The sequence below is a fragment of the Saccostrea echinata genome, unplaced genomic scaffold, assembly GCF_033153115.1.
Source record: "Saccostrea echinata isolate AGI-Se365-2 ecotype Australia unplaced genomic scaffold, CSIRO_AGI_Sech_v1 ptg000086l, whole genome shotgun sequence".
Lineage (NCBI taxonomy): Eukaryota > Metazoa > Mollusca > Bivalvia > Ostreida > Ostreidae > Saccostrea > Saccostrea echinata.
This window is the reverse complement of record NW_026889835.1, coordinates 761,950-785,980: the sequence shown is the minus strand read 5'-3', so window position 1 is coordinate 785,980 and position 24,031 is coordinate 761,950. Positions and strand designations below refer to the sequence as shown.

At 32.9% G+C, this 24,031-nt stretch overlaps 1 protein-coding gene across 5 annotated transcripts in view; it reads right to left on the bottom strand.

Moving 5' to 3' along the window:
• LOC133177003 (uncharacterized) overlaps positions 1-24,031 on the bottom strand; it is an 80,048-nt gene that overhangs the window by 13,843 nt on the left and 42,174 nt on the right. For all 5 annotated transcript variants that reach the window (XM_061312082.1, XM_061312081.1, XM_061312080.1 and 2 more), the window contains exons 4-10: positions 17,299-17,357; positions 13,947-14,076; positions 13,457-13,602; positions 13,008-13,162; positions 9,089-9,218; positions 7,285-7,347; positions 959-1,170 (exon numbers count right to left, since the gene is read on the bottom strand). In XM_061312082.1, coding sequence (XP_061168066.1) covers positions 959-1,170; positions 7,285-7,347; positions 9,089-9,218; positions 13,008-13,162; positions 13,457-13,602; positions 13,947-14,076; positions 17,299-17,357 — 895 coding nt within the window. The remainder of the gene's footprint in view (positions 1-958; positions 1,171-7,284; positions 7,348-9,088; positions 9,219-13,007; positions 13,163-13,456; positions 13,603-13,946; positions 14,077-17,298; positions 17,358-24,031) is intronic.

Here is a 24,031-nt window from a genome sequence, read left to right as displayed (position 1 = left end):
CTTATGCGACTTATGTGGGTATACTTGTTCTGACATTTTAAAGTTAAGATTTTTTAACAAATTTATGGCTTAGAAGTATAATCCTTTATTGTTTCATCAGTAGTATATTCCTAAGAGTAGCTTATTAAATTCAAAGACCTCAAATCTCCGACAAAGAATTCAAAGGTGGGTGATTGTGGTCGTAGGATTATACAATAAACCTCTCATTTATGCTCCATTTATCTGTACATAGAAATATAATATTTCGAGATTATTTCATGTCCTGCAACTTACTTAATACTCAAATTTCCTGTATTGCCTAAAATTATTCGATGGCTCACTTATCGTAAGTAGATACAAAATTTCATAAAAGTAAACTGATCTTTAAAAAAAGCAATTATTTTAGAAATTACACAATGTACAAAGGGACAATAATTAGAATTCAATGAACTTCACAAAAAGTTTTTTTCTCAGCAAAATAAATCTAAAAATATTACAGAAATTTAATCTATATACCTTTACCTACTTTTACAGTAGTATTAACCATTAGCTTAAATGATTTAAAAGAAAGCATAATACTATCTGTAGGATAAATTCTATGACACAGCCAAATGTATTTTTTAATGTTGAATAAAACACATACAAAAGTAATGGTACATGAGGGTGGATTGTTATTCGGTCAGCTTTAGTATAGGTGAAAACACACTACTCAGTACAATTAAGTTTTAAAAATGCAAATTTTTGAGGACTGATAGTTTGTAAAATAATCTTTAACAGTCAATTCATTCTAATCAATTTCATCTAGTCAATATGCACATAAATTAAGTGACTAGATTTAGTGAAAGAAAACATAAAAACATTGAATTTGTTTCCTTCTATCAAAATGTATTGCATGGAAAATAGCACCTAGACAAAATTGTATTATACTTTTGGTATCGTGAAGGAGGTGTATCGTTTCACCCCTAATAAACATGCCTACCTCAGATGTCGCAGATGGAAGTGGTGAATGCAAAGGATTCTTTCGTCTTCGGGATCGCCTTTTCTTTCCCTCTAGCCACGTAGGAGCACTACAAAGAGCCATGAAGTCAAATGCAGTGCTGACTTTGTGATCATGAGCAGCCTGCAGTTTCTCTGCCTCTGTCATTGGTGTCCCAGTTCCATCTTTGTGAAGGTGAGGGTTGGAGGTAGCAGCTGAAAAACCCAATACATCAGTCAACTTTCCAAGTAGACATACTGAAAAACCCAATACATCAGTCAACTTTCCAATTAGACATACTTCACTGATAAAGATGAGCCCTGCTCATTTCTTAAATGAACTCATGCCGGTATGTCAACAGAAAAGTATAAATAATCGATGTAAAATATTAATTAATAGCAGTAGAAAATTAAATCACACTGAAAGGTCCAATATATGATTTTCCAAACAAGTGGGGAAAAAAACAAACCATACTCAACAAATCTGCATAAGATTGTTGCTGAGAAAAATACTCCTGGTGATATTTCCCAATCATTTTGAAACACAAAACCTTCCTTCACAAAACAAACAAAACTTCTCTACTGAATGGAGTCTTTGGAGATTTGAAATACACAGCAGTGATTATGACTTAACTAAAACAAGATTATGAGAAAATCTTCTTATTGAGTCAACTGCACCTAGGTTAAAATACCAACATAATTAATAAACATTCTATATATAACACTCAATAAGCTTTAAGAACTCAAATATTCCTTTGTATTTCTGGGGGAATAAAGATTTTCATTTTGTTGAGAAAATATTATTTATTCTGCAAAATGTTTCAATAAAGATCAGTTTCTAAACAAGAGGCCCAAGGCCTTAACAGTCATCTGAGTATAAAACAACAACTGTATGGATTCATAAATTTAAAGTATAAAATAACAAAAATAAATTGATAGATGAAGCAGGAATCAGGATCAGGAATCAACAAAATAATTAGAACAGTACTTGATATCATATCTTCCAGTAGATTTACTTCAAGTAAATCCACCTCTTACCCTCTTAATTGGTCTCTCTTGGTTTTTTTAATTTGAAGTTCATTTAAGGTACAAAGGTAAGGTATTTTGGTCTCATTTTCAATTGTCTATTATTTACAATCTACCTGAACATTATAAACTATGTACTTTTTGTATAATATATATTGTAAAAATTTTTGTACAATTCTCTTATTCAATTGATCTTTCAATGACATTATTTACAGTGATTAAATATACATGTACATAAAGAGCAAAGGGGAATACATTCTCTCAGCAGAATACAAATGAATAGAGCCCTGCTCAGCACCTGAACACTTGACTAAGTTGCCCAAATATTTCAAAAATCTGGTAAATATATCCTTGCTTATCACAAATTATTTGTACTCTGTCCAGCAGGAGAGATGATTTTCAAAGAAGTAATGCATTTCCACTTTATAATCAATAGAGCCCCACCGTAACACCAGAACCCCTGACCCAGTGGCCATGAAATTCACAATTTTGGAAGAGACCACCATACTAATCATTATCATGCACTTATTTCCTCTGCTAAATACTTAGGAGCAGAGAAGAAGATTTTTCAAGGAATAATTCATTTTCACTATATAATCAATAGAGCTCTACCTTAACACCAGAACCCCTTGCCCAGAGGCCATGAAATTCAAAATTTTGAAAAAGGCACTCTTGCTCATTATAACTATGCACTTAATTTGTCTGCTTAATACCTAGGAGCAGAGAGGAAGATATTCAAAGAAATAATGCACTTTCACTTTCTAATCAAAAGGACCCCCCTCCTGAACCCCTGACCTTGGGGCCATAATTTCACAGTTTTTGAAGAGGCATTCTTGCTCATAATAACCATGCACCTAGTTTATCTGATATATATACAGGGGTAGAGAAGAAGGTTTTTAACAAATTTAAACTTTTTCACCATATATAATTAGAGCCCTGGCCTAACTCCAGAACCCCTGACCCTGGGAATTGAAATCGGTTGTGGTTCAAGAGAACAAGCTGATAATGTTCAAAAGTTTATGACCGATGAACGACTTACAATGCATGACGACAGATGAAAACAGATAGCAATAGGTCATCTCAGTCACTCAGGTGACCTTAAAAAAAAATTAATCCAAGCCTTAAAAGAAACATTGTCTCAAGCCAAATTTCAAAGTGCTCCTTTGATCTATGAAAGGCTGGTCATTTCCAACACAAAAAAAGGCAAACACTGAAAGGAACAGTTGATTGATTTCTGACCACACACACACACATATATATATTAGGGATGTCAACGAGTACCCGGTTAACTGGGTACTCGATCGAAAGTCCGAGTATCGAATACTAAAAATGGTACTCGGTTACTCGGATATGTATTTTTTCTTATTTCAAAGTACTTATTTTTATCAAAAACTTATCAAAAACTAATTTAAATACATGTATGCATACGGTAATTATAGCTTGTAGTCTTCTACACCTCTAAAACACCAATTATCGCCTGTGGCTGTGTATATACAGTAATTAGTGACCCAGCTGTTCTCACCTATTGTGGTCCTTAATTTCTGGATGGCTTGAGTGATTGTTTTCAGTGAATGTCGATGGTCTATTATCTTCAAATCATTTTTAAATTATTTAGTTAATATACGGCAGCAAAATCGGACATGCATAGAAATGCCACAACTCACTTCAAAAGTGAAGAAATACTTAGAAATAACTAAATATTTTTAAAAAATGTTGAGGGTCAGCGTAGTAAGTTTAGTCAGTTAGTGTAATCAACATATAAAATTGTTTCCCCTGATACACTAAACTTACTATAATATTAGACTAAACTTACTATAATATTAGAATAGCGATCCCAACAACGTCCGTTGCTTCTCTTTCGCTAGTCTAATCATTACAAACCTGCATAACAGAGTGTCCTACTTTTGATGAAATATAGATTCTAAACAAGAGCTGTAAACCATTTGTAATTTTTGATCTAATAATTATGTCTTATGTGTTTATTTGATAAATAAATTTAATGCCAAAATCATTTACGTTGGAATCGGTGTTTATATAGTTCATTTATACACCTGATAAAAACAGCCTTGGGGTTTCACGGGGTTCAAGAAAATTAACACACTTGTATTTACACTTTTATCGAGTACCCGGGTACTCGATCGGAAAAACGTCCGAGTAACCGATTATCAAAAATTGACCGATTTGACATCCCTAATATATATATATATATATATATATATATATATAAATAAAATTAAATGCTTGATACAGGATATAGTTAAAATGGTTGAATTCTCATTAATTAACAAGTAGTTATTCAGGGAAGAGTGACACTGGAATCGTCGGGAGGCAAAAACATTCTCTCAGACACAGAAATTCAAAGTTCATGAATTCTCTTACAGAGACTAACTTTAATTTAACTTTACTTAATTAAATTAACATGAAAAAAAAAAGAATGACTTCACTGCAGACACACTACTTTAAACAATTCAAAATCTAAACAAAGAGAAAAGGATAGACAAGAGCAAAGATATTGGGTACATGGTTGGATAGTTTTCAAAAAGATGGCACCAAGATGAAGAGTTTTCAAGGCAAATGGTACAAGTACAGTGAAGGTTTACACGTAAGTATGAGCAAAGGGCTCAGGACAGTCACTCTACACACACTCTGGGTTACCTCCTAGGAGCGGTAAACTATGGAAGCAGTCCTTTTTGGGAGTTGCCCTTCGAGCTATAAAACACAGTGTCAACATTCTCACTACTTCTGAGCATCACAGACCATTATTTTTTCCATTTCAATACACTCTGTACTTATAGCAAAACTTATTACATTGAATATTCAGGTATGGAACATGAATGAGAAAAGGAAATGCAGTACTTCATGGCAACTTGATGAGGAAATGCTTACTGTTAACTGATAAGAATGGTTTAAACACTGTGAGGGACCTTTAAAACAAAAGTATGGTAATGATTTCATGTATTACCTTGTATATGTGGTAAACTATGGGTGTGGTTGGCAGTGTGGCAATCATCCTGGACTATATAAAAAGCATTTCCCATAAGCACAAATTCCACAATTAAGAAACTATAAACTAAATTTTTACAAAGTGAAAAACTTGATACTTTGTACTATGTCTTGAAATATGGTACAGTTAACTTTCAGAGTTCTATAAATCTTTAAATGTTTTTATCTATTTTACCTGAATGGTTGACAAGACATTTAGTTGGTGTAACTACAGATCAAGACACTAGGCAATACCATGTGACAAACAAAGGGGAGATAACTTGTGTGGGATAAGGTAACACCAGGCTTCAGATAAAATTCTAATATTCTGCACACACACTGAAATAAGTCTGGGTATATTTTCTTTTAAAAGTTCATGAAATGTAAATTTGTAAAAATTTCTGCTTATTTAATAGTGTCTACAATCCTTTTTTTTCTTGGAGCATCTGATTTTTGCAGAATAATAAATTAATCTGATAAAGAATGGAATCTTTCTGTAAAAATTGATTTTTTGGGGGGTAAAAAGAACAGTTTTCTAACAGTAGATATGAGAAAAGGAAACTAAAACAAAATTAGTATTCTACACATGGAAAAATTTGGGACAAATTATTGTATTGTTATAATGAGATTTAAGGAGGAGAAGGACCTTGAGCTGAAAAAATACTTGTCATTCAATTTTTTTCATATTTTGTATATTTCTTATTAAGTATGTCCCACATATCATAAAGCAGTTATATCATTAGGTTTCTTACCTTATTTTGGAAATATTGATTGACAAATACTATGCCCTACAGTATCTAAGTGGAGTTTTAATTTTCCATGTTTCCGGACTCATCACTCTGTCCATAATTGGATTTTTTAAGCATATATAAAAAAATGTTAAAGTGGACATGTATCTTTTAAAATAATACAGAGTATAAATAGATTGAAAATTCGAAAAAGCAAGTTTTGTCTATCACACTGCATCTGGATATGGAAAATTACGCACTTTTTAAGACAACTTAAACAATAAAAAGTGTAATTTACAAAAAATTCTATCATTCAATATTTTTGTATTTACGTTGAAATGCAAATCCTTCAAATTATTGATGAACTGTAAAAATTTCGAATGATGAAGCTGACCTCAATATTTCACAGGACATCGTTAAAGAGGACATAAGCATGACAAAAACGTCATGTTACATTTCTCGAGTACGGGAAAAACCAACTGTGACGTCACACGTAAGCTAAATAAGCGAAATAAGATATACCTACATAAGATTTCCGTCATCAGCCATGCAAAAATAATTTTTGTGTTCCCCGTTTCTCGAAATATTTCATCATATACCGATTATGACCTGTTTTTACATAATAATACCGCCCCTGTGTTCACCGAGTATGATCTTGCAGTACTAACAGATCGTGTATGACGTCACCGACTTGTTGGACGCGCAGTTTTGGAAACAGAGGAGTGGATCAATCTTTTTCATAATTTGTTAATGTTTACCAGAATGTTGAAACTTTTTACTTTTTTTTAAATAAGATGGTAATTAAAGTTAAAACATTGTCAAAAATTTATACAAGAACTGAGGCTTTACACGTTTTGCACTTGTATAAACGGAGACTATGACGTAGTTAAACAGAATCATGTGACCATGTGTCCTTCTCCTCCTTAAAAAGAGTTATCTCTCTTAGCATAGTGTTCTTCCCCTTTAAGACCTCTGACAAAAGACATCAGCACTTGTAAGATAAAGCAGTTTATATTCTAGTATATATTCTTTACTGGTGGCAGAAAAACTTATGTTTTCTTCATATTCTGAAAAAGCTTACGTGTTTTATATACCAGATCTGACTTCTGATTGATATAATTAAATCTGGTGCCATTTTAATATAGGTCTTAATTTGTACTGGATGTCAATGCATTTAATATTTATTATTATCTCCTAATGACTTACACTTTCATGGCTCTGAAAAGAAATCACTAAACACACTTATTAAAAAATGAGGAAATTCAACATGCAAGGGCAAGACAATTTTGAGTCTGGTCTTTGTGGTCTTCTGGGTAATTTCACAACAAAACATTTCTAGGTCTCAACATGCCTTGGTTTTCATTCTCCAGAGTTAGGAACTGTGACTAGTTGTGTACACTAGATAGGACGGACATCATGCCAACAGCCACACTAGACTTAACCAGTGTATACTATACATGAGATCACCACGGCGTGCACCAGGGGTCACTAATAGCTAGATTACCTTTGACCTCCTCCAAATCAACCTCTTGAGTAGTCACACTTTGTGACAAAATTTGCGGACTTTGTACAACTTTCTTTTTATGCTTGGTACCTTTAGATTCTCTTTTTTCTCTTCTTTTTTCATGGAAGCTGGTGTAGTCCAGGTCAAATACTCCTGTAAAAATCAAATTTATTCATTCTCATATCTATGTTTTTTATTTCCTATTGTAACAATGAAATTGCAAACATGAGTGGATATAATTGTTGTGGCTATTGCTAAATCAGAGTGCGGGACGGTTCGCCCCGAAAGACCATTGCGCTGAGACGTTTCGCCCCAAGACGGTTCGCGCCGAAGATCAATCAATTAATTATGTGGCAATTATCACTTGTTAACAGCAATTATCAACTTCTTAACTTTTATACTGTGTTATATTAATCCAATCCATTGGTTCAATCATAGGCACTCCCCAGCTTAATTGTTAAAAAATATATATCTACTATACTATAAACATAACTTTTATAGTATAGTAGATATATATTTTTTAACAATTAAGCAGGGGAGTGCCTATGGGTTCAATCAATAATACCAATTTATATGGGTTATACTTAACACCTGACACTGCAGGGACCTATAAGGACCTATAAGTCCCTGCGGACACTGAAAACCAAATTATAATTATAACACCTTAATTACAAAACTGAATCAGACAATTATGATTGCTGAATAAACATAATTATATCTGCACATGGATAATTATACCTTTAATTACGGTATAAGCCTATTTTCAACAATTTAAACAGTCATGAAAGTTTTTTTTAGTAACTTTAGAACTTTTTTTAATAAAGTCAATATTAACCTTATATGTAAATATTTATCTTAAAACATATCGTATTTATATCGTTATAGACAATGAAGATTAAATCGGGCGCGAAACGTCTTGGCGCGAAAGGTCTTTGGGGGCGAATGGTCTCGGTGCGAAACATCAATAGGGGCGAAACGTCCCGTTACCCTAAATCATAACCCCCCTCCCCATATATTTTTCATCCATAAGCTTTTAAATCCTTTTATCTGTAACACTGGAGGGAGTCCAATTAAACAGGAGTCAATATAATGTATATTGACTCCTGCCTCACTACCTCATAAAATATTAAGCCCAACATTGTGTTAATTTAAATGTTATTGGGAAGGGAATGAAATATTAATCCCTAATCATTTATAGTGCTGGGAAAAGGATTTCCATATGGTATGACTTCAAATTACATGAATGTGCAAACTGTGACCATTGATATAATTACAAGGTTTGAATTTTTTTTTTCAAACTTTGTAATTATATCAATTGATCATTGTTTGCACATAATTTGTAGTCATACAATATTGAAACTGTTTTCCCAGAATTATAAATCATAAAGGATTAATATTTCATGTATTTCAGAATATCATGTTTAAAAAAAATAGTAGGAGTCTACATGATCAACAATTATTTTTGCTTTAATTCCCTCATTTACTTTTGAACGACCATATTGGATCATCTTAGCCTTCATAAAATGCACCCAATGTAACCATCCTCGCAAGCCAGGGGTACTGAGTCAACACATTGCCGTTGGACCCCTGGCATATTTCATTCAATATTTGTGGGCTGACTGTAGCGACATCTTTTGGAAAAATTACAAATCTTGATTGTTTTTCTTATCTCTCAACCAATCACATTAAGCCATTCTATGATAAACAACTTGTAACACGTGCATTTGAGGTGTCAACTGAATCCTTATCTAACTATTTATGAAAGCTTTAATTTGATTGGTGCTTCTCAATGAGAGAAGCAAGCTCACAAATATTGAATTAAATATGCCAGGGTCCAACGGCAACGTGTTGACTCAGGATCCCTAGCTTGCGAGGATGAATGTAACTGGCTTACCCTTTTCTTTCCTTTTATTGTCCATCATCATGTTAAACATGGCCGACAGTTCATCACATTTACTTTCATGAACAGTTTTTTCCACCTGCTCCTTGTTCATTTCCATCATTTCTGACAACTCATTAATGACCTGCAACAAAATCAAACTCCAATTATAGAAATTATAAGTATCTATAGTACACTACACAACAATAAGGTAGGGGGTTAACATTTGTTAGTATAAAGCATGTATCAAAAGTACAGTGCAACTTCAATGATGAACACTACATTGTTAGTTTTCCGATTTTTTTTTCAAGGTGGCATTCATGAACATTCATTACTAATTGTACAGTGCTACCATTCAGCTATCTTCATTCTATGTCTTCAATATGGTTAGTACACTATTAGAAAGTATACAATGTATTTAGAAAGAAATACAGTTAAGATATAAGTTCAGAGAAGAATGCTATATGGAGTACAGAAGAGGAAAATTAATTATGGACATTCAGCAAACATGTTACACAGAACTACTATTTAACAGTATGTGAAGTAAATTCGAAGAGAAAAATATTCAAAATACTGAGGATGGGTCAAAATCCAATTATCATTATGTGCTCCAATTCTAGTACGGTAATTTATGCCTCCCTCCCTCCTACGTACACACATTGATCCACTCCTGTACTTTTTTTAAAAAATAGAATTCCTTCTTTTATTTACAAAATTGTAAACATTAATTTAAATATTTCTATATCATAAACTATTCAGATCAAATTGTTCCGTTAGAGGATTTTAGTACACTCCTTCATCCATTACCCTGTCATTTATCTCAATATCTATAAATTTCCGTAAAAAAATTAGTTTTGCTACAGGCACTTATTACGGCAAATCTGTAATATGACTTTACATTGAACTTATATGTAAATTCAAGAAAGAGAAAAGCTGAAAGATAATAAATATACTAAAAATAGTGATTGTGGTTTGTGAATAAATTAATTGTCAAGGTTAAACTTGCAATTTTAGAAAAATAAAAGAGTTCTAGATTATCAAAATACAAAAAAATTAATTATTTGAAATTAGTGAATCTTATAAAAATAAAGGTGCTTAAAGAAATTCTGTGAAATATTGTTCTTTTTTTTTTTTTTTTTTTTTAAATTCTTTGTGAAAATTCATATACATAATGCTTCAAAAATAGAAAAAGATCACATCAGAAGGTTTTCAACATTATGTATAGTATGACACTTATATAACACAGATACAAAATTTAACTTAAAAAAAAACTAGCTGTAATAGCAGCTAGAAAAGTAACTGAGCTTTGAAAATACTTGGCTGTTGTTTGAACACCCCTCCCTTTTGATTTTCTGGTGTGATCTTTAACATTTTATAAAATAACATGTACAAAGTTTCATGCTTTCAAGCTTAACAATATACATGTAAATCTAGATATAAGGAAGACAAACAAACAAACAAAAAGCAAAAAGCTACTTTACATATAAAAGTTAAAGGCCAGCCAAGCATTTTCAAAACCCATGCAAAGACTTCGCTAATGTCAAAGAGAGTCAAGCAATTTATGAAGTCAGCAGAGGAATTAATCTCAAAATATTTTGTAAAATATTTTGAAAACAGAAGAAAACCTGAAATAAAACTTTTTTTTTTGGCTATATGTGCTGCTTATCAAGAATAAGACTGAAATTCAGTGACATTCATAAAATATCAAATAAAGAATGGGTCTTTAAAATGATGTGCTTAACTTGAGAATGAAAGACTTGAAAGATCTTCATGAAAGTATAAGTTGACACAAAATACATGGATATGGTTGCACTATTTTTACCTCATTTTCTAACTCTTCTAAAATGGCTTCCTGATTGTCCAAGAAAAGAATGGGGTATATGAAGATTCAAGATTGACATAATATATATCTCAAACCCATTGGATTACATATATCTCATAATAAATTTTATAAAAAGTACATTGTAAATCTAAAGACATATGTATAAAAGGAAATGTGTAAAAGATGCATGGATTTTTCAAAACACCCTATTTGTATTTAGGTAATTGTAGGATTGAATCACTGGATCACCAAACAACTTCAATGAATACATGTATTTATTTCAACAAAGTTATCCTAAATTCAGTGTATAACAGTATCCTAAATTCAGTGTATAACAGTATCCTAAATTCAGTGTATAACAGTACACTTTATGGTGCATGCTGTGTGATGTTATGATACAATTATTTCATTTTTGGGAGAGTGAAACTATGATTTAATTTAAAGAAGATTCTTCTAGTCACAACATTTCAGGTGTGTCTGACAAACAAAAAAAAATCTTGAATGCACAGTCAAACCTCATCATTTCGAACTCGATGGGGCAAAGAGCTATTGAGGTTAAAAAAAATAAAGAACAAGATATGTTTGTAAAACACTGATGCTCCCATTTGACATCTCATAGCAAGGGTGAAAGTTTTTCAAAAGTAGGTCAAATGCCAAGGTCAAGGTCATGGTAAAAAATGTTGGTACCCAAAGAAAGGTATTGTCAAAATTTTGGCTAAAATTTTTCAGAAGTTAAGGTCAAACTCGAAGTTCAAGAAGTAAAATATATTGATACCCCAAAGAAAGGTCTCATCAAAAGATATACACATGTGAAAAATAAAAGCCTTAGCCCAACCATTCAGAAGTTATGGACAAGGTAAAAGTTGGTGAAAGCTTTTTTTTTTTTTTTAAATAGGTCAAGCTCGAAGTTTAAGGTCAAAATAAAATGTCAAAAATTGTTGGTACCCATAGACAGGTCTTGTCACAAGAAATACACATGAAATGTGTGTGAAATATGAAAGCCCTAGCACCAACCATTCAAATGTTATGGGCTCATAGCATGATTAAAGTTTTTGTTGGACAAACAGATTTACAGACAAACGGACAGACAGACCAAAAACTATATGACCCCACACCTCTGATTACAGGGTAATCGGCAAACATAAAAAAGTGGTCAGGACTTCCAACTTACTTCAACATATCTATGTTATTCAAGATACTGATGTTCAAGATACTGAATGTTCAACTGTATGTCAATATTGTGTTATGGTGGCTCTTGTGGATGCCCCCCCCCCCCTCCTACATTTCTATTACAAAGTTAAAGTATAAAAAATCTATTTGTCTATTTAACTTTTGCAAGCATAGGTTTACATATTAGATTTCACATTAGTAGGTTTTAAGGTCACTTGCTACAAAAAAACTTTTTACAAAATTCATGAAATCCGAGATACAATGGAGTCTTATTATTACAATATTCATTTTGTCAGGAAAAAATATTGTAATACCAGGCCCAACATAATAAAAGTTCCCATTAAAACATTGTTCAGAAATCATTTTTTCTCTCTGGAAGGGGAGTGTATCCTATTTTCATTCTGTTTTCTTCTTTCTTTCCATTTATGTTCTTAATATTAAGGTCTGATGACACGATCCTTAAATATCTGATTTTGCATCTCTTCGTAATATACCAAAATCTTTTATAATTATTAATATCTTCTGATTTCTAAACCGTTTTTAAAATGTCTGGAAAAATATATGAACCAAAAATCATGATACAAGCAATTCAAGTAATTTTCTATAAGATAAAACAGGAAATACTATCTACCTCAATCTTGCACAAATGCCTGGTAATGTACCCTAATTTTTTGTGAGGAAGTTTCTTAAGGAAAGAGAACTTCAATATCAAATTCTTGGGAAAAATTATATATTTTTGAAGAATGTGTCATCTGACCTTAAAGCATTAGGAAAATTATTTTAAAATTTTTCACTCCAAATTCTTTTTTCCCCCTACATGAAACACTATATACACCACCACAAAAATCGGAAGTTTTGAATAAAATTTAACATGTTTAATCTTGCTTAATATTTTTATATAAGAGCAATACTTGAAAATCACAGAATAAAATTTGTAACTACCTGGGACTTGAGCAGTTTGTCCCTTGGAAAGGCATGAAATGGGTAGAAAGGCATTTTGGCATCACAGGTCACCCAGGGGTGTATCTCCACATCCATCAGGGGCAGACGATGACTGGGGTTTGGCTCCAACAACTTACAGAGTAACTGTTTCAATTCTGTACAACACAGTTAACAATTAAAGCCAGCAGCTAGTCTTGTGATATCAGTAGTCATTTCTAATCAAACTGACAAAACTTTTTATATACTCTTTTGCTTCATTGTCCTGAGGTTTAAGGCTTCAAAAAAGAATAGACATCTTAGCATTTGATTGGATACACAGAAATAGAAAATTGCTCATTTTAAGACTATCCAAGTATGACTGAAGTTTAGATTATACTTTCTTAGGTCCATTTTTATACATGAACTGATTCCACATCAAAGAGCTCTCTCTTTCTCTCTCTCTCTCTCACCTTCACTGAGATTACACATTTCTTTGAGTTGAACTTCAGTGATCCCTTTTTCCACCTGTTGGAGGAGTTTCTGTCTTCTGTACTGATCAGTGTATGGAGTTGTGAACGGAAGTTTCCCTATTACCATTGCATACGTTATGACACCTCTGTAAAAGAAATTCATTCCAGTGTTCATATTACTTAAATTAAGAATCCAAACTCATTATGACAAATATATTACAATATAAATTTCATAGCAATATTATACTCTAATCACTTCTCACAAGTTCCAAATTAATCATTCTTAATTTATGTAAATTCAGAAACTGAGATTAATATTTTAACATCAATTAACACTAATTATTTTGAACTCAAAATAGATTTTCTGTTTTATTAAAAATTAACTATTCAGTGATATATCCATAAATTTTAAAAGTAAAATAATTCTCTCAGTTTGGGAGTATATTATTTGAAGATTACTCTGTTATAGAATAATTTAGAATTGATTTACATTGCCCACACATCCACCTCTGGCCCGTACTTGTCCGATGGGTGGAACAGTTCTGGAGCGGCATATTCTAAAGATCCACACCTTGTTTTCATCAGTTCATCCTTGTTAAATGTATTACTAAGTCCAAAATCTTATGAAGAAAACAAAAATAGAGATAAGTACACAATTCATAAAAATCTTTCTGTGTATAAAATTAGATGGCACAGTTTATTTCATTTTTAGCAGTGAAATACTGTAATTTATCAGTAGATTCAAATTGTTATTATTTTTCACATAAGTGTTATTATAACATATTTACAGCAAAACATGAAGAATGTTAGAAAAAATACTCTGTACAGTTTCTCCAAATTATTGTTAAAATCATGTTTACAATTTTCAATCTCACAATCGCTTAGCTATGACATTTCTCAACTGCTCACCTATGATGACACAACTTTAGCCAGACAGCTACTATAGATAGCCCATAGGGGCAAAACAAAAAACCAAAGAAATGTCATAAACATAAAATTCAAGGTTTTGTAGTTAGATATTGAATTTGTTTCAATCGTGATAAAGAATTTTTTTAAATATTTTCACTAGTGCTTTGCATTCATCAAAATATCAAAAACATGAAATAAATTCCATTTCCAAATACAAAACACTGGATGTCCTCCACACATTTGCTGATAAGGATTGCCTCCCTTCTACCACTTCTGTAACTTAGCAAGAAAAAGTACTCTGGGAATTTAATTGCAGAGACAACCAATGACAAAATTGATGCACTGGTGTACAGATTTCTATTTAAATTTTTTTATTTTTTTTTCTATATTTAACATTATCTAAAGTTGGACATTTTCAATCAACAATTTGTATACTAACCATTATAATATGATATACATGTATTACTATCAGAGTTATTTCCCTTAGACCATGTTCCTCATTTTGTTCAGGTGCAATAAATTATGTAATTTTATTTTAACTCTAGCTTCATACAAACAAATCTTTATGATCCAGAGAGTTTTATCAAAAAAGAAAAATAATAGAGAACCCATGTGATTTGATATTCTATTAACAGATGTTAAATCAAGTTTGATGTTGCAACAAATTAGAGGTCTTCCCATGGCAGCAGCATGCAGACAAGCCCTTTCTGTGGGTTTATCAATCAATTCTGCACACAGTGCCACCACAGATGGAGTTCTACTGATAAACAGAACCTTTCATCTTTAGGTCAGAGTAGGGTAGCTCAACACTATCATACTAACAAAACTTTCAGGACCCCCCAATATTATAGTGAACTGGCCATCAATACTCAATCAGCCTATTTCAGCCATTTCCTCTCTCTCCAGATATGCTCCTTCATTTAGATTGGAGATTAATTGTCCACAGAGGTTCAAATTAAGGTCACCTACCCCACCCATAACATCTGATGCTAGAACAACTTTTTCCCTTCATAAAACTACTCTCCATTCATCATATGCCAGCTAATCTTTTCTGACATGTATACTTTCAGCATCTTTTGCTTTCTTCATGCCTTCAATCTATATTCATAACAAAAACCCATGCAAGATGTCTGCATAATATTGCAATAAAGTCAAATTATGTATCATCTGCAGATTTTACAGTTGGCAGAAACACTTTATTGATGAAATGATCCTGTTTAGGAGGAATCCAGTTCAGCGGGCTGCCCCAGTGAGAAGTGATTGTCAATCCCGGCCTATACAAGTCATACCTGATGTGGAGTCTGGGCTTCACATCAGAATTACTGCCTATTGGGGAATTACTCCCATAATAAATAATTCCAACATGTCAGAATCAATTATTGATTTGTATACTGACAGCACATTTCTATAAACATCCAGTGGAGATATTTTGGTCCTATCAATGTTTATATATACAGTTTCTTCAGTGATTAGAGACAATGTAATTAGTATAGAGACCCTGTGTGCTTTGGATTATAAGTGCTGCAGGCAGTTCACAAAGCTGACTCTGACAAGTAACCAAGATTCCAATCAGCCACTGGATTGTCAGTTTTATAAATGGAGTATGAGTCCGTGAATGCAAAAAATGCAATACAACTCAAAAATAACGAAATATTTCACTTCCACTCTACATTTAACATGTATCACACTCCCAAACATGATGTATATATAAATACAAGTGACTGGCCTTGAGAACAAATTTCAGCTGGAAAATTTTAAGTGCAAAGCACCTGCATCTAATTGAATGTGAAAGAATATTCTAGTGTATTTGGTGTCCCCAGAAAAAGATGCATATAGAGACAAAAGGGGCAAGGAAAAACTGCCTCCATAGTTTTAGTGGCTTAAAAAGCAAGCAAGCAATGCTGTAGGACTATAAAATTCTGCTAACTGGTCAGAAGTTTTTTGTCAACTCTGTTAAGGCAATGAAAAGAGCTAGGTCATATTCTGTGTCCATTCTAAGAAGTCTACAAAGCATAAAAAAGTAATTCAAAACAAACTTTGTGAATTCAAAGCTTTACAGTTCCTTAGAAGAAGCAAAAATCTCAAGAGGTTTGTTTATCACGGGGAGACTGAGAATGTAATTAAACACCTTAACAGCATCAAGGGGGAGGAAAGCAAGAAAACTTAAAAAGCATTTCTAGCTGACTGACTGACCTCAGGGTCAAGCGTACACCAAAGGTCACTCAGGTAATCCCTGTGGATAGATGTCATTGCTATGCTAATGCATAACCCTCCTTCCCTCCATTCAAATGTCTGATAAATTACAGGGAACCCTCTAGTATTCTATTCGGGCTTACAAGATTGGGGGCATTCATTGGTGAGGGGACTGGTAGGACTTGGTCCATAAAATTATCAATTATTCTGCCACAGTCCCCTGTCCATCTGTCAGTGGTCATTAAAATAGGACCAGTCAATGACCCTAGTCTGTGGTCCGTTAACATGCTGTGCAAGTCAAAGCAATCAAGTCAAGGTACAATATGATTAAAGCCTGTATCATTTGTTGAGATCACACATGCTATAGTGAAATAAAGACTTAAAATGCCTAAAATTTAACAAGGTAAATAATTTAAATGTATATTATATTAAGGGAATCCCCCCAAAATTATCATGTTAAAGAAATATTTTTTTATGGAAGACTTTTATTAACCTTGACCTTCTAATACTTCACCTTGACCTAATTTGCATTAATTTTTATATTTTGTATAATACCTTTAATGGCTCATGAATATAAAAGTTCACATAAGGAAGAACATTTGGTAAACCCAAGATAAGAGATATCTTTGAGATGTGGACCAGGCTAACTTCCTTGAAACCTCAAATTACGTCAATCAAGATAATGCCTGTATCTAGGCAATGCTACACCAAGCCTTAAAACTGTCTACACAGGTACTTACCAACTATTTTGATATTCTTTTTCTTCTCATCCAACATGATGTTTTCCATTTTTAAATCCCTACAAAAAGAAAAACAGAAACTTGCTTTCATATATGTTTAATTGTTTATTGCATGTCGGGTCCTTTCTTCTCCGATCAATGGGGGTGGATAAGGGAGAAAATCGATGATGTTTTAATATGGGTAGATATTTTGTGCTGAAAATGAGAAGCCAAGATACGGGTATACAAAACTGTGCTGAGGAGATAAGTTTTTAGTAGATATATAGATAAAGAAACTCCTGTCAGACTAAGAATTCAAAGATTAATGTTTTCTTATCTCCTGATGAATCTCTGGGGAATCAGACAACTTTGCTAATTGAATAGAGTTATCTCCCTTTGAACACATTATAAGCCATTGCCCCGATACTGCTTGATGATTAATATGCTTTCTAACAAGTCATTTTTCTTAATTATGCAAGGAAAAATACATAACAAACAAATCACCAGTACATCAGTCAGAATTTGTCTGACTGGTCATTTGCTTGAACTTTATTTGCCACACAGGTATGCTATCGAACTTCAAAGGTTATTGTTACAAAGTTAACAAACAATAATTTATGGTCCCTGACCATTTCAAATCAGGACGGTTTGATGATTTATTTCTTTGAAGAATGGAAGGCTTGAACCCTGATCAGGATTTTCACCTCTAAACAAACATAAGCCTGTTAACTGAAGCAAACATTTGATTAAAAACAGATTTTTATGCATTTTTAAATACTAAAAATATATAAAAATCTTTTTAATTTGATAATTAGAGAGAGTTTTCTGAAGAATTTGTCAGCAGTTACTAGGAGAATGCACACATAACTCATATGATGAACATATATTTTTACTGACAAATCCTCATAATTTAATTTTTTTTAAGTTCATAAAAATGAGATTCCCCTTATTACAGGTGTCTTTCCCAGACATATTTTATTTCTCAAAGTCATGACACATTTTGGCAGATTCACTTTTGATACACATATCTGGTACTTGCTTCCTTGAAATTGGCATATTCAAATAAAAAAATATTATGTAATTGCCAAGACATGATGCACAAAATCTGACCGAAAAAAATTAAATAATCATGCAAAAATTAGGGGCACACAAATTGATCAATTCTGTTCAAATTAAGACACATTATAATAGTGCAAGATGCTAGCAGTGTTTGGCATTTAGTATTAGAGCGATGCCAACATTTAATGAGCATATCCAATACACAGATATTATAGTAGATAGCATCATAATAGCTAAACCTATAAATTGATACAGCAGTATATATTCATCAGTCAAATAAATCTGATTTTTTATTCCTATGAAGCCAAACTCTATCCCAGGATTTGTTTTTCCCCATTACAAGGTAGATCCGCCTTTTTCAGTTTATTATGCAGAAGTCTTGCATGAGAATGGACTGTTTTCGAGGGTTACATCACTGTAAACCACATTGGTAAATTCAGCAACTTGGAGCCTTTTAATCTACTTTTCATGAACCAAAGGCTTATGCAACAAGATAAATGCAGTCTTTGGTTCTATTTTGATTGAGTAATCAATATGAAGGCTTTCTCTGTGTCTGAAATATTACATGTAGTGGTCTAATGTCTCTTTACATAGGATTACTTTACTGAAAAATATCCTACGAAAGTTCTTACTAAAAGATAAACAACATTCAAGAACCCATTCTGCTTTTAACTTTTTATTTCATCATTCTTCATCTCTCAGGAAAAAAATCTTCTAAGCAGGTTTAGCTGCTTCAATCTGTTCTTTATCAAATTAACTTATACTCTTTTCAAGAGATATTGACATTTAGGAGGAGTCGCATATACTTTGATTACGGCTGTATGTATGGTACATAAAAATGTAAACCAAAGTGAAAATCTGGCATTATAAGACAGACATATGGAGACAGCCAGTTTATTGCAAAAGCAGGATCTGTTAAGTTTAAACACTGCAATGAGGACATGTACACTTTGTAATGTTGTGGCAACTACATTAATTTCTCTGGATGGGGAAACAGCAAGCATACCAAAAATGAATTGCAGATTTAGAGGGAAAATGTTCTTAATTATAAGTCTGGGAGGGAAAAGTGCTAGAGTTCTTGTACTGTAGGAGTTCAACACATATTTAAAAAAAAAAGGCAATAAATACTGGGGGGTTTGTTTGCTAAGCTTCTTACTGTGAATACCTTTTGCACAGACACACATACAGTGATTTCTAGCATGTGAAGCTACAGAAACCAAACAGACAGAAAAAGACTGTCATCTCACAGAATAATTACTGCTGAATCACCAGCACCATCAGTAGCCACAGGGGTCTGCAGGTCAATGGGGTCAAATCTGCATATACTAACCAACCATAAAGTCACAAGGAGTCATCAGCAAATGACAGCTAACATTTTTATCATTTCATTGGCTTGGAAGTTAACATGGGGTTCAAATTCCCTACTCCACCATTAATCAGTGACAAACATTGGTCAAGTGTCCAGCCCTTAATTCAATCACTGGGTAATTGACATTTGATATTTACATGGTAAAAGCGATAGGTATGGGGTCCTCAAACTTTGATTACCCCCAATAACTATACAATAAATGTCGTCCTTCTCAGACCTTAATGAGCTCTGATTACTACCTGTCACAGGCTCAAGTTTTTAATTTAACTTTCACCTTTCACTTATTTTAAAGCTTTGTGGATGATTCTACCATAAACACCTCATCTTTATGGCTAAATAATGAACAAAATTAAACTAATCAATGAATCCCAAACTGACAGTACTCAGCGCATAATAAAAATCACTGCTCACAGAATCTAATCAATGCCAATACATTTTATATAAAAATTTCATACAAGGAATGAATTTTTGATGATTAAGTTTACAGTGCAAAGTGAGACTGTTTGCACTGCCCCCTGGTGAAAAAGTTTATCATTTTGTGAGACAGCAAATAAAAAATGCCTTAAAATTCATGCTCAGTTTGTCATGCCTGCTGAAAACTTCAGCAACTTTTTTTTTTATTTGAGCTACAAATTATCATCTTTTGACAGATATTTATCTAACATTACAATAGTCAGATTTCTGTTGAATCTTTACAGATTTGTTTCCAGTAAACATGCAATAAAGCTATGAAAATTTACAATTTTTATTCTTCATTGAATTTTTTTTTAAACTTTGTATTAAGTCAACCATTAGGTCCCTTTTGTCAGTTCTATTCTTGAATGAAAATTAATATAAATCTTTAATAGGTAGATGCTATTTTAAGGGTTTTAGCCTTGTTATAAAGCAGCACATAATGGATGACACTTAAAATCATAATGGTTTAGACTTGAAAAATGCTGATCTAAAAAATTACTTGTGGTTGTCTGCCTAAAATAAAAGAATAAATGTCAAAGAAATCATGCAATTGCCAACATTCCTTAAGTTTTATTTAAAAAAATGTTTTTTCAAAGAAGTAAAAAAAAGTGTTGTATTTGGATAGGACTAAAAAGCATAAATACATAACAGTTTCAAAACATGCTAAGAACATGCATGCCTAAGACATGCGTGCAGCTTGATTTGTTTTGAGGTAAATTTAAATCACCAGAAAAAAAGATGGTGCAAGCACATTTCTGATCAATGTAATCTAGACACCTTTACAAGATGATAGATAAATCTATGAGCAATCAAAACTTCTAAATGCCCAGGTAATGCAGATTTGCACAAAACAACAAAATACAAGAGTACTTCACAACATGCCTAAACATACACATTATACTGAGGGTTAGACAGGAAACACGAAACTTATCACAAATTTTCTTTTTGCGGTTTCTTAAAAACAAAGCCATGTAAAAATAACAATGTAATAGACCCCTCCCATAAAAGAATTTTAATCTATAGTTTATGTAATTCCAAAGTGTATCTACTCAAACAATCATCTAATGCCTCAGAATGAGTTTTTATTAGGGACCATTGAGCCCATTATGTATCTGGGGGATTAATAACGCAAGATGTTCATCAGTTTTTGAAGGAAAATAAATGGAGAGGAAAAAACCAGCATTCAACTTGTTACAGTCATTATAGTATTTTATCTACCGATTGCGAGGAATATTGCACCTGGCCCTAAGCAAAATAATTGCAACAAACGAGTTTGAACGAAAAATTCATTATCTCGTGTCTGTCTTGTCTCAACAGTATACTTCCCAATACGCCATTTTTATCTCTCTCATTTTATATATTGAGAAAAACTGCATATGCAGAGTTGTTCCAATCATTTTAAAATACCTCATAGTATTAAATTCTATAAACAAAAACATTCAAATTCAGAACACAGTAATTTCTTCCCAGTGGGTAGAGAGCAACAGACTGGGAAGGCAACATCAAAGCCAATTGATTTTCTTTTTTTTAAAGTGACTTCTGTTTAAATATGAGAAAAAGCAAAAACAGCTCCTGTTGTTTTTATTTAATTAGTGGAAAGGAAGATAGGCACTGATATCAAACATCATCTGATTCAATATCAATCAATATATCCCAGCCTTGATTGGGTCATTAGGCTACTGAAGTCTAAGACAAACAATATCCCTTATCATCACAGCCTTTCCCTTACAAATTTGATAGATCTGACTCAAGACATTTAACAGAAATTATGATTGAGATTTTGGGGGGTGTAAAGTCAGCTCTGCTGGGAATTACATTAAATCAACAGCACATTATCCCCCATTGAGGTAGCAGCCTGGATACATGGTTCAACACAAGGACAGAATGTTGTACTCTCCTGACTAGTGGATTAGACCACCTCTTTACCCTTTCTTATGGAGCATCTTTTCCTGTATTTCATCAGCATATCTTATAGTAATTTGATTATAATTCAATTAAAATTTCTGTCAACCATCAAGTGCCAGCAAGCGCCACAAAATGGAGTCTAGCACATGTCAAGTGTTCGGGTTCTGACTGATACAATCATTCCTTGATTACTTTTACAGATAGTACATCTATGTGTGTATTGCTGCCATTCCTTGCCTACATTTCTAGGTTATTCCAACCAACACCCTGAAACTGAGGCAATCAGTTTGTGACACAAATTATTAGAACACAGAAAAAGGGCATGACTCCACTGTGCAGTGCAAGAAAATTAGGTTATCAGAACCTAGTGCATTGTTCAATAGTTTTTATTTTCTAAAATATTACAGTCTGTCTGCTTCTATTTTTTCCAGCAGCAGATGTGTTAAGATAGACACTGAGAATAAATATCTTTTTCTAGGGTTTTTGTCAGTCTACTTTTTTTGTCTTCATCAGCAACATTTGAGACAATATGTCCATTTCCTGGTGTGTGTGAGGTCAAGAGGACAAAGCTAGAAGGTACAGAGAAAAAATAAACAACTTCATACATCAAAGTACATAAAAGTAAAAAGACTAGCCTGCCTGGAGACTAAATGTACTTATGGCAGCCATACCAATTAGTAGCAGTGATGACACATATATATTACTCTGATTGGAGAAGTTATCAACCAAAAGAACAGAATATTCTTTAAATTACCATAGGCCAAAATTTCAAAAAAGATCTTTTTAATATATTCGATCAGTGCATATTATCTATTCAAGATATATTACTAAAGTCAGGTACTCTTCACACAATTGCTCCGAAGAAAATAGTTCCATTCATGATCAGTAGATAAAACATTACAACAAATATTAAGAATAATCATGTATATTTAACACGTTAAAGAAAACAAAATTATCGTTAAAAGATTTTAAGAAAATCACTTTTTCCCCAGAGAAGCAAATAAAAAGTTTTCATATTCCTACGCTCGCTGCCTCCTCAGTCTTTTTCACGAAAATATATAGGTCACACTTCGATTGATAATGATAAATCTTTTCACCAGTTATATTACTGTCATGATTATTGTTCGTTAATTGCCGTACATTTTCTTTTGAGTTAGAATGTTAATCATTAACTGTGTGTGTGTTTTTTCTCTCTTTTTTTTAAATAACGGAATGGTTATTATGGCTAAACACAACGTGATTTTCCGAGCTCGGAAAGATCTCCGCACGTGTGTAGACCTAGGCTATTTGGTCTTGCAAGAACAGGTGTGTGCACCGTTCCCTAGTGACGCTTATATCAGTAGACTGGGTATCAGTACTTGCTACAGACATAAAGAAGTTTAGAACTTAATACACCAGTTTCATAACAAGTGCAGGTTTTTTACTCAAGGTGAAGCCCTAGACTGGGCTAGAGGGGCTGAGTTACGGTCATCGATCTAACACGAAAATGTACTATTTTTGTAAATAAAAAACATTTCTAGAAACAAAAATGAAGTTTATCTTCAAAACGTCTGTATATTCAAAATCAGTATATGGTGGAGGAATATTCAGTGATGCTCCATAGCCGCAACCGATCTCGCGCTTTCCTTTGCGTTTAACAACGGCCGTCAATGCATCACTGGACGAGTTCATTGATTACTCTAAAAGGTGACAGGTTGGAACATCTTTAACATCTACCTATACTTTGAGTGATAGTACTTTTTAATAGCACAAAATTAAAAAATAAATTAAAATCTATCCTTGGTAGATCTATAGTTTTGCTATTTGTGAAAATGGGCTATCTTTGATAATCCATAACGGCTTGGACTTGTTTTGAATTTTTTTTACAGAAGATTCTATCATTGGAAAGTTAGATGGTACACATGTAGCAGGCCCATAGTACGCGGGATTTTTTGGGAGCCCCCCCCCCCCCCCTTTCACTCTGAA